The sequence below is a fragment of the Nomascus leucogenys genome, chromosome 10 (genome assembly GCF_006542625.1).
Source record: "Nomascus leucogenys isolate Asia chromosome 10, Asia_NLE_v1, whole genome shotgun sequence".
In the NCBI taxonomy this organism is placed as follows: domain Eukaryota; kingdom Metazoa; phylum Chordata; class Mammalia; order Primates; family Hylobatidae; genus Nomascus; species Nomascus leucogenys.
In genome coordinates, this window is record NC_044390.1 from 88,955,960 (window position 1) to 88,967,613 (window position 11,654).

Below are 11,654 nucleotides of genomic sequence, written 5' to 3' on the forward strand. Positions count from 1 at the left end.
TCACTCTCTTGACAGGAGAGCAGGGATGGTTGTCACTGAGCTTGCAATTCAAAGCTTCGTGTGAGTCTGCTCTACCCTCCATCTGCCATTCATCAGACATTTATTGAGCGTCTCCTAAGTACCAAACACTGAACTAAGGACTCCAAGATAACTCACACTCTGCCTTCTGGGAGCACCTAGAGGTTTTTTTTTTCTTTTCTTTTTTTTTTTTTTTTTTTTTTTTTTTTTGAGACAGAGTCGCGCTCTGTCACTTAGGCTGGAGTGCAGTGGTGCGATCTCGGCTCACTGCAACCTCTGCCTCCTGGGTTCAAGCAATTCTCCTGCCTCAGCCTCCCAAGTAGCTGGGATTAGAGGTGCCCACCACCATGCCTGGCTGATTTTTGTATTTTTACTAGAGATGGAGTTTCACCGTGTTGGCCAGGCTGATCTTGAACTCATGACCTCAGATGATCTGCTCACCTTGGCCTTCCGAAGTGCAGGGATTACAGGCATGAGCCACCGTGCCCAGTCCAGAGTTTTTTCTACTGAGGACCTTTTATAGCAGATATGGTTCAAAGAATTTGAGGTTGCAATGGAACCATTCCTCCAGGCCTGTCTCCCCTTGGTGGTCTGAGGCAGGGGTTTGAGTGGGCAAGTGGAGCCTGGAATGGGGCCTATGGGCCCAAATAGATGCAAATAGATGCGTTATCTTCTATGTAGGTTAGTCTAAAAGTATTTGTGTTTTGCAGTCATTTTTTGCACCAACCTAATAGAATGACTACAGGAGCTGGGGCCAGCTTGTGGGGGAGGGAGCAAGGCAGGTGGGCTAAATCCGAGTGCCTCAGACTTGTGACTCATCTTCCACATCTGTTGGAGATTTAGCCTCCGCCCTCCTCCACCTCCTCCTCAGGGCTGACTGATCCTGGGGGCAGGCAAGGGAGATGCCTTGGAGGCCTCCCCTCCTGCTTGGTTCTTTACCAGGGAGTAGCTCAGAAGCCCTTGCAGGAGAGCCTGTGTGGAGGCGGTGGGAGGTGAGACTGGGATGAACTCTAGTTTCTCATCCCTGAAGCATCCACTCGGGGCTGGTGCGTGCTGTCAACACCCCCACGGTCTTTGTTGAAGTGGCCCAAACGCAAGTTCTGCAGTGAGGAAGGGTCCTGGGGCCATAACGGCATTCTAGAGACAGCATCGCTGAACCCTACGGGCCTCCTGGGGACTTGCTGCCCTGTTTCGGTCTGATGGAGGCGCTTTTGTCCAGTTCTGGCTGCACCTGAGATTTGAATTGGGACAGGAGGTGTGGTCAGGGGAGCAGGTAGGGGTGGGGACTTCCTCATCGAGGTATGAAGCCACCCTCGGTTTGTGTCTGGTGCCTGCCAAGTGAGATGCTACTCATCAGCTCAGCATAATAAGCAAGTCAGCTTCTCTTGTAAACTCGAAAATGATGGAAAGCCATCCCATGGGGGCTAAACCTGAAGGGGTCTTATGGGCGCATTTAACTGGGAATTTCCATTCAAGGAGGTCAGGAGGGCTCAGGAGGTGTTCATGGCCTGGTTCCAGCTCCCTGTTCTGTTTTCCCCTGCGATGGCCCCCAGCGGTCCCCAGGCAGGCCTCCCACCAGCAGTAACCCCTGGGCTGACAGACCTCCCTCCACCCCAGTTGGAATCTTGACACAGACTTCTGATTGGCCAGGCTTGGGTGACCTACTGATCTCTGAGAGCCAGTCACTGTTGCCAGACGACTGCAGAGGGTCCTGATTGGTTGGCTTAGGGTCATGTGCTTGGGTATAAGACTGAGGTCTATCCCACCCACCCAGACTGAGTGTGGGGGTGAGGTGGTTCCCCACAGGGGCAAAGCAGAGGCCACCCAATGAGGATGGGCTGTGATTGGCAACTGCGCAAAAGAGCCAATGTCTATTACAGTTAGTTCTGGGCCAGAATGAGTAATGACTCAGTGATCATGTTTGCTTTTCTGGGGAGCCAGCTTAGGGTGCCTGCCTCCAACTGGCTTTTCTAGGAGGGGTCCTCGGTGGAGAAGCCATTCCCCACTGTCTAGATGGCCCAAGGCACAGAACCAAGAACGGTCTGGGGTTCACAGTGGCTGGTGCACATATCTCCTGCACACTCACAGCCATGTTAATGTGTCCTGAAGGGAGAAGTCTACCCTTGCAATTTCCAGATATCGGGACATGCTGTGCCTACGTCTGGCCATTGATGCACCTGCTCCTCCTGGAGCTCCTAAAATAAAAAAAAGGCCGTGGGCTCCTGTAAGGTTTCTTTTTTGTTTTGTTTTGTTTTGTTTTGTTTGAGATAGAGTCTCGCTCTGTCGCCCAGGCTGAAGTGCAGTGGTGCGATCTCAGCTCACTGCAAGCTCCGCCTCCTGGGTTCACGCCATTCTTGTGCCTCAGCCTCCCAAGTAGCTGGGACTACAGGCGCCCACCACCACGCCCGGCTAATTTTTTGTATTTTTAGTAGAGACGGGGTTTCACTGTGTTAGCCAGGATGGTCTCGACCTCCTGACCTCGTGATCTGCCCGCCTCGGCCTCCCAAAGTGCTGGGATTACAGGTATGAGCCTGTAATCCACGCCCGGCTGCCCCTGCAAGCTTTAACTTCTGTGGTGAAATGAGCCCAGAAAGAAACCTGCAAATGGGTGTAGGTTTTTTTCTGCCATGATAAAATGGTTTTAAAATAGATTCTGGTGACAGTTGCACAACTCTGTGAATATACTAAAAACCACTCAGTTGTACACTTTCAGTGAGTGAATTGTATGGTGTCTGAATTACATCACAACAAAATGGCTATATAAACACATGTGCACACAACCAGCCCAGAGCCCTGGGGTGTGCAGATGGACGCCTGGGCTTGTGAATGCCAGGCCAGGGAAGGAGCGATTTCTAGCCTCACCCGATGTCACTGAGCTGTGTTTATTGGTGGCATCTGTCAGAGCTGGTCACGGCGAGCTGTGAAATGAGAAGCTGCTGCTCAGTCAGGCTTGTTGCCTGGAGTCTGTATCTGCCTCAGGCTGCTTCTAGACAGAGGGCATTTCTCAGGGGAGCTTTGGGAACAGGACAAAGGAGTGTGGCACCCGCCAAGTGCTGAGGGCTGACATGTGGCTCTGCAGAACTCTGGGAGGTTGCAGAGAGACCTCCTGGCTGCTCTTCAAGCTGGAAGTTGGGGGATCTGGCCAACTGCCTTTGCTGTCAGAAATTTGGAGCCCGAAGGCTTCTTAGACTGACAGGCGAGACTAGGATACATGAGTGGAGGTGGGGGTTTTCTGGGGACAAAGAAGTAGATGGACGTCTCACCCTGTCCCCATGACCTCACGTGGCACCTGCAACAATCTCCTGTCATCTCTGTGCTGGTGGCATCCAGATTAGCTGCTGCTTTCACCAGCCACACCTCCCAGACATCATTCATGTCAACATTTATTGAGTGCCTGTTGTTTACCTGGTGCTGTTAGCGCTGTGAACACAGAGCTGCATAAAACCTTGCCCCTCAGCATAACTCCTGGGGAACACACAGGCTGTTGCTTGAAAAGCCAATTTATGCCCGGAACTGTTGCACGGGCCGTCAAGGGAAGAGCGATGGTTTAGATCCAGTCTTGTTCTTACGATGTGCGTATTCTGGTTGGAATGTTTTAAGACGGTTCCAACCCACTTATTAGGGAAATATATATTGAAACGTCAATGACATGCCAGTTTTCACCTAGTAAATTTGGTAACAATTTTATTTATTTATTTTTTGAGACAGAGTCTCTCTCTGTCGCCCAAACTGGAGTGCAGTGATGCGATCTCAGCTCACTGCAACTTCCGCCTTCCAAGCTCAAGCCATTCTCCCACTTCAGCCTCCCAAGTAGCTGGGACTACAGGTGCGCAGCCCCACACCCAGTGAATTTTTTTACATATATATATATATTTTTTTTTTCGTAGTGATGAGGTTTTGCCATGTTGCCCATACTGGTCTCCAACTCCAGGGCTCAAGCAGTCCTCCCACCTCAGCCTCCCAGAATGCTAGGATTACAGGTGTGAGCCACTGAGCCCAGCCAGTTTAGTAACAGTTTTAAAATATGGCATCCACTGTTGGTGTGGGTTCGAGGACCCAGACTCTCTCTTCCGCTGAGGACGGGAGGGTAAATTGGGATGGCTGTTTGGAGGGTAATTGGACAAGGGACAGTGCACACTCCTTGACCCAGCCATCCCGTGTCTGGTAGCCACTGTGGAGAAACAGTGTCATTGCATTTAGGGGACTTCCATGAGGACATCATGACAGTGTTGAGAGCAATAGTGACAGTTGAGAAACAGCCAGAGGCCAGGTATGGTGGCTCATGCCTGTAATCCCAGCATTTTGGGAGCTGAGGTGGGAGAATCACTTGAGGTCAGGAGTTTGAGGCCAGTCTGGGCAACATAGCAAGATCCAGTCTCTACAAAAAGAAAAAAGCAAGAGAAACAGCCAAGTAGACCATGGCAGAGCCACACCTTGGAATGTCATTTGCCATTTAAGAAGCTGTGACATGCAGTGGCTCACGCATGTAATCCCAGCACTTTGGGAGGCCGAGGCGGGCAGTTCATGAGGTCAGGAGATGGAGACCATCCTGGCTAACATGGTGAAACCCCATCTCTACTAAAAATATAAAAAGTTAGCCAGGCGTGGTGGCAGGCGCCTGTAGTCCCAGCTACTTGGGAGGCTGAGGCTGGAGAATGGCGTGAGCCCGGGAGGCGGAGGTTGCAGTGAGCTGAGATTGCGCCACTGCACTCCAGCCTGAGCGACAGAACGAGACTCCGTCTCAAAAAAAAAAAAAAAAAATTAAAAAGAAGCTGTGACATATCTGTAGGTACTGGCCTAGGTGTCAAGAAAGCAGGTTCCAGGATGATTTTAGTTAAAGCCTAGTCCAGCTTTTCCTTCTGTGAACCAGCTCGGCCCTGAGCACATCTTCAGGATGACAGAGCGAGACCCTGCCTGGAAAAAGAAAGCACGTGTGTGTGTGTGTGTGTGTGTACCCATTTCCCTGCCCAGTCCCAAGAGAGTTCTGGAGGGATGAAGGTTAATGACTGTTCCCACGAGCATCTGTGTGTGTGTGTGTGTGTGTGTGTGTGTTTGTGTGTACCCATTTCCCTGCCCAGTCCCAAGAGAGTTCTGGAGGGATCAAGGTTAATGACTGTTCCCACAAGCATCCCCAGCCTCCACCGCCCAGTCCTGGGGAGGAGGGAGTTGGCTATTCCCGGGTGCATTTGGCAAGTTGCTGCCATGTGTTTGGACTAGAGGAGCCTGGGCAGGCCAGCCAAGGCCTGAGACACACTCTGGGATGTTGAAGGTTACAGGGTTGAGGGTCCAACTCCTTTTTTCCTAGGCTGCCCCTGATGCTGGGGGTGGGGGGTGACAACCAGGCTCTACCCAATTGTGGATCAAGAGCCCCCAGCTGGGCCAGGTGCAGTGACTCATGCCTGTAATCCCAGCACTTTGGGAGGCCGAGTCAGGTGGATCCCCTGAGGTCAGGAGTTCGAGACCAGCCTGGCCGACCTGTTGCAATCCTGTCTCTACTAAAAATACAAAAATTAGCCGGGTGTGGTGGCAGGCGCCTGTAGTCCCAGCTATTCGGGAGACTGAGGCAGGAGAATTGCATGAACCTGGGAGGCAGAGGTTGTAGTGAGCCAAGAATGCGCCCTGCACTCCAGCCTGGGCAATAGCGCAAGACTGTCTCAAAAAAAAAAAAAAAAAACCCAAACAAACAAAAAACCACCAAAAACCCAGCTGGGGGAGCGCTGAGTTCTGGAAACAGGGTCCCCATAGCCTCTGGACTGGATAGATGAACTCCAGGGCTGGGCAAGGGCCTCCTGTCACTGAGATGACAGGAGATGGGCCTGGGGTATGTGACTCCTAGGGAGAAGCCGCCTCGGAGATGGTGTGAGGTGCCGCGTGTGGCATCCATCAGCCTCTGCTTCTGTACAGGGCAATGTCATAGCTGCAGTCCCGTGTAAGAATGTCTGGCCAGGCACAGTTGGTCACGACTATAATCCCAGCACTTTGGAAGGCCAAGGCAAGAAGACTGCTTGAGCCCAGGAGTTTGAGACCAGTCGGGGCAACATAGCAAGACCCTGTCTCTAAAAAAAAAAAAAAAATTAGCTGGGCGTGGTGGCGCATGCCTGTGATCCCAGCTACTCAGGAGGCTGAGGTGGGAGAATTGCTTGACCTGGGAGGTCAGGGCTGCAGTGAGCCATGATTGCACCACTGCACTCCAGACAGGGTGACAGGAAAAGAGACCCTGCCTGGAAAAGAGAAAGCTCGTGTGTGTGCGTGTGTGTCTACATGCCTGCTTATTCAACACATTTATTGAGCAGCTGCTTGGAACCCAGGGTCACAGATAGACTGGTGAAAAATAGGGACAAAACTGCTGCTCAACCTAGAGGTGACATGGTGTGGGAAAGGGGGCAGATCACAGGAAGAAAGGCACGTAATTGCAGACAGTGGTCCGTGCCATGAAGGAGATGAAGTGGGGCAGTGTGATCCGAGTGGGGCCATCGGGCTGGTTCAGATAAGGCGGTCAGGAGGCCTTTGTGAGGTGACAGCTAGTCTGAAGCTTGAACGTGGACCAGGAACCAGGCAGGTCAAGGTCTTGGAGCAGAGAGAGCAGCAAGTCTGAAGGTCCTGGGTGAGCCCGCTGGGTATAGCTGTAGGAAGTACCGCCCGCCGGGTGTCCTAAGCCGCAGACTGTATTTCCTCACAGTTCAGTGGCTGGAAGTCTAGGATGGAGGTGCTGGCGGGGCTGGTTTCTCCTGAGACCATTCTCTGTGGCTCACGGATGGCATCTCCCCGTGTGTCCTCATGTGGCCTTTTCTCTGTGCACAAACAGCCCTGGCGTCTCTCCCCTTCTTGCAGACACACCAGTCACACTGGACTAGGGCCCACCTGTGTGACCTTGTTTTACCTCAGTCCCCTCTTCAAAGGCCCTGTCTTTAAATACAGTCACGGACGTTCTAAGATGCTGGGGGGGCTCAGCTTCAGCGCAGGAATTGGGGCCACTATTCAGTCCGTAGCAGGCCCTGAGGTGGCAGCAGGCAGGCTTGGCGGGTTCTAGGAGAGCCCACGTGCCTGGAGCGCCTGCGTGCTGGGGAGAGGACCTGGTGGGGAGGACAGGAGTGAGGCTTGAAGGCGGGTGAGGCTAGGGGTGTGCTCTGAGGGTTGCTGGAAACCACTGGAAGCCCAAGTGGGAGTCCAGGCTAATCTGCAGCTGGTTTGTGTGGGATGGTGCAGCCCTGTGGGACAGAGAGAAGGGCACGGTCAGGGTTCCAGTCCGTTTCTTACTCCAAGAAGCCGTCTCTGAGTGCACAGTAGCCCCAGCTGCCTAGGTGGGGCCTCAGCGAGACACATGCTTGCGTTGCTCTCCCCTCCTGAGCGCTTTCCGTTCTTTCCCTCTCCCCGAGAATTAAAGGCTGGTGGGTGTCTCACCACTACGTCTCCACATTCCTGTCCGGAGTGATGCTGACCTGGTGAGTAGCCCCTCGCTGGGCCCCTCCAGCCTCCCAGGGAGTAGAGCCTGGCGCCCGGGAATGGGGAGGGGGCTGATCCAGACGGCAGTTGGGGGGTGCTCCAGGGCCAACTTGGGAAAGAAAGTATGAGCCTGCAGCTGCGCGGGCCCCACCCAGCCCGTGAGGGGGTTCTCCAGGGAATGGTTTCGGGTGTCCCTGGCCAGGGCAGAGGTAGCGGGGCTGCAAGGCTGGAGGGAGCGAGTGAGGCTGGGCACTGAAGGAGACCGTGGAGGACAGAGGGGTCACAGGGAGTTAGCGCTTCTGCACGGCCATGTGGACTCCTGTGCTTCTAGAAAGGAAGATGGGATGACCTTGCCCAGCCCCAGGGATAGAAGGGAGGAAGTCGGGACCTCAGTTTGACTTTATCCACCTTTTCGCCTCTCCTGGTTGGATTGGAGTTGGGGTGGGGAGGAGTGTCTCATTTCACAGTGGGCCCCACCTTTGTTTTTTCTACATTCCCTCCAGGCCTAATGGACCCATTTATCAGAAGTTTCGAAACCAGTTCTTAGCGTTTTCCATTTTTCAGAGTGAGTGACTATTGCCTGGATTTGGGGGAAGGGGCATGGTTTTCTGAGACTTTCACCAAGGGAGGGCCCCAGCTGACATCAGTGCTTGCCTGTGTGGCAGGGAGACCAGACTGGGGGAGAGGGTCCCAGAAATTCAGAGAGAGCTGTCCCCGCCCCAGGTCAGCTCCACCCACCTCCCAGCCCCCAGCACTGCCTGCTTCTTTCCCAGGCTGGAGCCCTGTCAACTGTGACCTTTGGGAACTGAGTAGCATTGGGGGCACCAGCCTTTTTTCCAGTCCTAAATAAGTCCTCCAAATGGAAATATATATTATTTTTCTCATCCAAAAATCACTCTGGATTTGTATACAATGAGCTGGTCCTGCCTCTGGGGAGTGGGGCTTGGATGGTTGGGGACAGGGAGAGAGTTTTACTTTTCACCAACCTGTTTGTTCCCTTTAAATTTTATCCCATGTGTGTATTGCCTTTCTTTCTTTCTTTCTTTTTTTTTTTTTGAGACGGAGTCTTGCTCTGTTGCCCAGGCTGGAGTGCAGTGGCGTGATCTTTGCTCACTGCAACCTCTGCCTCCTGGGTTCAAATGATTCTTCTGCCTCAGCCTGCCTGGTAGCTGGGACTACAGGCGCCCGCCACCATGCCTGGCTAATTTTTTTATTTTTAATAAAGATGAGGTTTCACCATGTTGGTCAGGGTGATCTGGAACTCCTGACCTCAGGTGGTCCACCCGCCTCTGCCACCCAAAGTGTTGGGATTACGGGCGTGAGCCACCATGCCCTGCCATTTCTTTCTTTCTTTCTTTCTTTTTTTTTGAGATAGAGTTTCTCTCTGTCACCCAGGCTGGAGTGCGGTGTTGTGATCTCGGCTCACTGCAACCTCCGCCTCCCGGTTCAAGCAATTCTCCTGCCAAGTAGCTGGGATTACAGGGGCCTGCTACCATGCCTGGTTAGTTTTTGTATTTTAGTAGAGATGGGATTTCACCATGTTGGCCAGGCTGGTCTTGAACTCCTGGCCTCAAGTGATCTGCCTGCCTTGGCTTCCCAAAGTGTTGAGATTACAGGCATGAGCCACCACGCCTGGCTGTATTGACTTTTCAGATACTACAACCTACATTTTAAATTAAAACCTGCTTGCAAGCAAATACAAATTTATAAAGCCAAGAATGGAAATTGTATTATCAGCCCACCTTAGGGGTGATCAATGTTAATTAAGATCTATGTCTTCTCAAAAGTTTTTATTCATAAATACGTATATACATGTGTGTATCGCATTATGTATATTTTACAAGTATGGGATCTTTCTGTACATAGAGCTTTACTATTATAACCTGCCTTTTGAATTTTTAACAGTTTATCATGGCTATTTTTCATGTCATTACCATCTCATTTTAAGCAACAATGAAGTATCCGATTGGATGGAACTCTCTCTTGTGTCTTAGCATTGCACACAGCTCCCAACATAGCACTGGCATAGCTTGCATTCCAGCAAGCATCTATTGAGTGTCTACTGCATGGAAAATTCTAGAAGTTTCAAATCTAGTTGGGGCTTAGATGGGTCCTCACATACCTGTGTTCTGGATAAGGGCTAAAGCAGGTTCAGACCAAAGGGTGTGTGTGTCTGTGTGTGGTGTGTTGGGCGTAGGAGAGGGTTGTAACCAGGGCACCCTTTCTGCCTCTGCCCAGTAAAGACCCACCAGCCTGTGCTTGGGGCAGAGAGGAGGTGTCGCCCTGTCTTCCGGGGACACCAGGCCCTGAGCCCGGGCGCTGTGCTCCCCCTGCAGGCTGCGTCCAGTTCCTGCAATATTATTACCAGAGGGGCTGTCTCTACCGGCTGCGGGCCCTGGGGGAGAGGAACCACCTGGATCTCACAGTGGGTGAGTAGCTGGGCCTGGGTTGGAGCGGGGGCAGGCGCTGGACCTGCCAGCTCCCCACACCGGGAGTGCGGCCCTGCAAGCACCTCCCATACAGCAGAGCCAGGCCACTGCCCTTTATCCGAAGCGCCTTCCAGAATTCATCCTGGATTCTGTTTCAGCTGCCAAGTGCCAGGCCAGCTGCATACCAGGCCCCGAGGGCAGGGCCTCTGTCTCAGCCTCTGGAAGTGTCTATTTTTGTGTGTGTGTTCTAGAATACACACACACACACACACACACACACACACACACAAAATTAGCCATTTGTGTGTAACATGTCTACATACCAACACGCATAAGTATATAAATGCATGTACACGGGGGAGACATGCTTCACCCTTAAGCCATAGGGGAAACTGTTTTTAATACAACTCTGCTATCTTTTTTTTTTTTTTTTTTTTTGAGACGGAGTCTCACTCTGTTGCCTAGGCTGCATTGCAATGGCGCAATCTCTATTCACTGCAACCTCTGCCTCCCGGGTTCAAGTGATTCTCCTGCCTCAGCCTCCTGAGTAGCTGGGATTACAGGTGCCTGCCACCACGCCCAGCTAATTTTTGTATTTTTAGTAGAGATGGGGTTTCACGATGTTGGCCAGGCTGGTCTCAAACTCCTGGCCTCAAGTTATCTGCCCGCCTTGGCCTCCCAAAGTGCTGGGATTCCAGGCGTGAGCAACTGCGCCTGGCCAATTCTGCTGTCTTTTGACATAGTCATTTCCATCAAATTACTCTCCTAAGTAGGTCCTCCTGTCTCAAGACTCGATAGAAATGATGCATATGAAAATTCATTATAAAATGCAAAACGCTGTGCAGATTAAAGAAATTAGTAGCAACATAGCGCCTGGTGTCTGTGTGTTGTCACCTGGCTCTTGGTGGCTTGAAGAGAGACAGCAGTCAGGCCGGGTGACAGGGCTGCTGTTGTCATAGTGAATGCCCACCCAGCTATGACAGGTGAGGGCTGACCCCCCACATGTGTGACTGTCGCTGGCTCATCTTAGGGTGACTGGTGTGGCGGGGGGTGGGCCTCTGGTGGGGCTGTGGGGGCAGCGGAGCCCCTCAGCGTGTCCTTTTTCTTCCCTCCTCTCCACAGAAGGGTTCCAGTCCTGGATGTGGCGGGGCCTCACCTTTCTCCTGCCCTTCCTCTTCTGTGGCCATGTGAGTCCCCCTGGAGTTTGTGGGTATCTCCTGTCTGGGCTGACCCCCGGGAACAGAAGGTCTTCAGGCCTTGCCCTCCTTCTCCATCCATCCCCATGCTGGGCCCCACGGCATCCTGGGGCCTGGGTAGCCTCTGGGCCCAGGGATGCCAAGGCAGGAGCCAGAACTGACCTAGCCCTGCCCTGGCCTCAGGTGCCTGCATTTCATTTTGGGGGTGTCTGTCAGTGTCGTGGGTAGTTGATACCCAAAGTTGGGCGAGGGGCCTGGCCGTCGCCCTGGCTTTCTACGTGGCTGGCCAGGGGAGCCTGGTGGGTGAGCAGCACCTGCCTTCCTCTCTCCAGTTCTGGCAGCTCTACAATGCCGTCACGCTGTTTGAGCTCTCCAGCCACGAGGAATGCAGAGAATGGCAGGTATGGGAGGGTGGGGGCATGCTCGGGGGAGGTTCCCGGGAGGGCTGGGGTGGCAGGGATGGGGTGTATGTGTGGCATGCTAGGGTGCGGATTCCTGGGGAGGGCTGGGCTGGCAGATGTGGGGGTGGGGTGTGTGCATGTGTGTGGTGTGCTGCGGGGAGGTTCCT

General features: G+C 52.9%; 1 protein-coding gene across 2 annotated transcripts in view; it reads left to right on the forward strand.

Annotated features, from left to right (window-relative positions):
* Positions 1-11,654, forward strand: part of TMEM120B (transmembrane protein 120B) — a 69,821-nt gene that overhangs the window by 51,941 nt on the left and 6,226 nt on the right. For both annotated transcript variants that reach the window (XM_030821533.1, XM_030821534.1), the window contains 5 exons: positions 7,395-7,460; positions 7,965-8,026; positions 9,798-9,890; positions 11,013-11,077; positions 11,419-11,487. In XM_030821533.1, coding sequence (XP_030677393.1) covers positions 7,395-7,460; positions 7,965-8,026; positions 9,798-9,890; positions 11,013-11,077; positions 11,419-11,487 — 355 coding nt within the window. The remainder of the gene's footprint in view (positions 1-7,394; positions 7,461-7,964; positions 8,027-9,797; positions 9,891-11,012; positions 11,078-11,418; positions 11,488-11,654) is intronic.